Genomic DNA, 1,511 nt, shown 5'->3' with positions numbered 1-1,511 from the left:
TCACACAGCCGTCACTGCAAACAACGTCAGCAGAAGCAGCGGTGCATGCACCCACACAGGACTGACGCTGCTGTCCGCATTCTTCGTGTTGTTGATAGTTTCGACAGCAGCAGTGGTGGTGGAAGGCTTGGTGTCACTGGCATCGCTGACACCAGAAGCCGCGGAAGAAGCTTCAGTAGGTGTTTGCGTTGCCGGTGCTTCAGAACTGTGGTCTACAGCCGTCGTTGTGGCATCACCTGGAGATGAATCACCTCCAGCAGGTGCAACGTTAGTTACCTCTGAGTCATTGTTAGTGTTGGAGGTTTCATCGCTTTTCCTTTCTTGTTCGCTTGTATTGGCTTCATTTAGGAGTGTATTGCTGGTATGCTGAGAGCTTGACTCAGTGTGGCCTTTGTCGGTCTTCTCGCCCTGAGTCGAGATCTCTTCGCGACGGCCACCTGAGACAGATTGGGAGTCGTGCGGTCCCGGAGCCGTCACCTCTGTTGCCTTCTGCGAGGCTTTCATTCCTTTCATCGTTTCTTCTTCCTGTCGTCGATCCGTTTCATCCGTTTCCTCTCTGTGACCATTGTCCGCAGCCGAATCTCCAAGAGAAGTTGACTCTTTCCCTAACTGCGTCACTTGTCCTTTTGGATTCAGGTCGACCCTCTCAGGACCCGAAGCGATGCCTGGGGGCCCACCAGAACTCGGTTCTCCTTCTCCTTCACGACCCTTAGGCGCTGCAGCTGCCTTGCTACTGCAGTCAGTGCCAGTAGGCACACACCTTCCACCCGAAGGTTGGCCGTCAGCACCAGCAGGACAGTGGACCTCTTCCTCTTTACACTCCACAACATCTTTACGATCTAGAACTCCACCCTTCAATGAACCCACATCCAACTTCGCTGGATGTGCCACTTGGACCTGTGATTCAGATTTTTTGCATTTGGTTTGTCCTTCCGGACACAATTCTTCACCATGAGCACCACCACTGTGTGAAACACCTTGAATCCCACCAGAACCTGCTGCACCGCTCGAACTTGCGGCGTCAGGCTTATATCCCTGGGGGCACTCCTCGGTTTTCTCCACACACTTCGTATGCTCCGCTTCGTTAGCAATTTCAGCAACACCTGAAGCACGCACACAACGCATATTTGTAGGTAAGCACTCCTTACTCCCAGCACTAGCAAAGGCAATAATGGCAGAAGAAGGATATTCGGATGAAGAAGCGTGTCTAACATGCAGCCGTGTCTTCAGCAGCTTCAGGTCATCACCCGCGGCACAGCCGCAGCCCACGCACACGCAGAAGGCACACGCAAGCAGCACGTAGCGCATCATCATCATCATTCTGGGAGCCGCTGTGGTAGTGGCAGTTGTTGCCTTGAGCTGTACAGGAAAAGAGTGAAGCAGACAGACACAGGGAGTGCGCAGCAGCAGGGCTCACAGACTCCTCACTCCACGCCCACGCTATCATCCGCCACCGCGAGGAGAGACCAGCTCAAAGAAGACAAACCCAATTACGTGAAGCCCAAGTGCAG

General features: G+C 53.7%; 1 protein-coding gene across 1 annotated transcript; it reads right to left on the bottom strand.

Annotated features, from left to right (window-relative positions):
* On the bottom strand, positions 1–1,320 carry DQ04_20051000 (hypothetical protein; the record flags this gene model as incomplete). The annotated part of the gene is made up of 1 exon (XM_009317885.1): positions 1–1,320. The coding sequence occupies one exon, from the start codon at positions 1,318–1,320 to the stop codon at positions 1–3; it is 1,320 nt and encodes a 439-aa protein (XP_009316160.1).
* Between the last annotated feature and the right edge of the window lie 191 nt (positions 1,321–1,511).

The sequence above is a fragment of the Trypanosoma grayi genome, assembly GCF_000691245.1.
Source record: "Trypanosoma grayi strain ANR4 Tgr_2005_V1, whole genome shotgun sequence".
Classification (NCBI taxonomy): Eukaryota; Euglenozoa; class Kinetoplastea; order Trypanosomatida; family Trypanosomatidae; genus Trypanosoma; species Trypanosoma grayi.
Note: the sequence above shows the minus strand (reverse complement) of the source record. Positions and strands in the feature narration are given on the sequence as shown.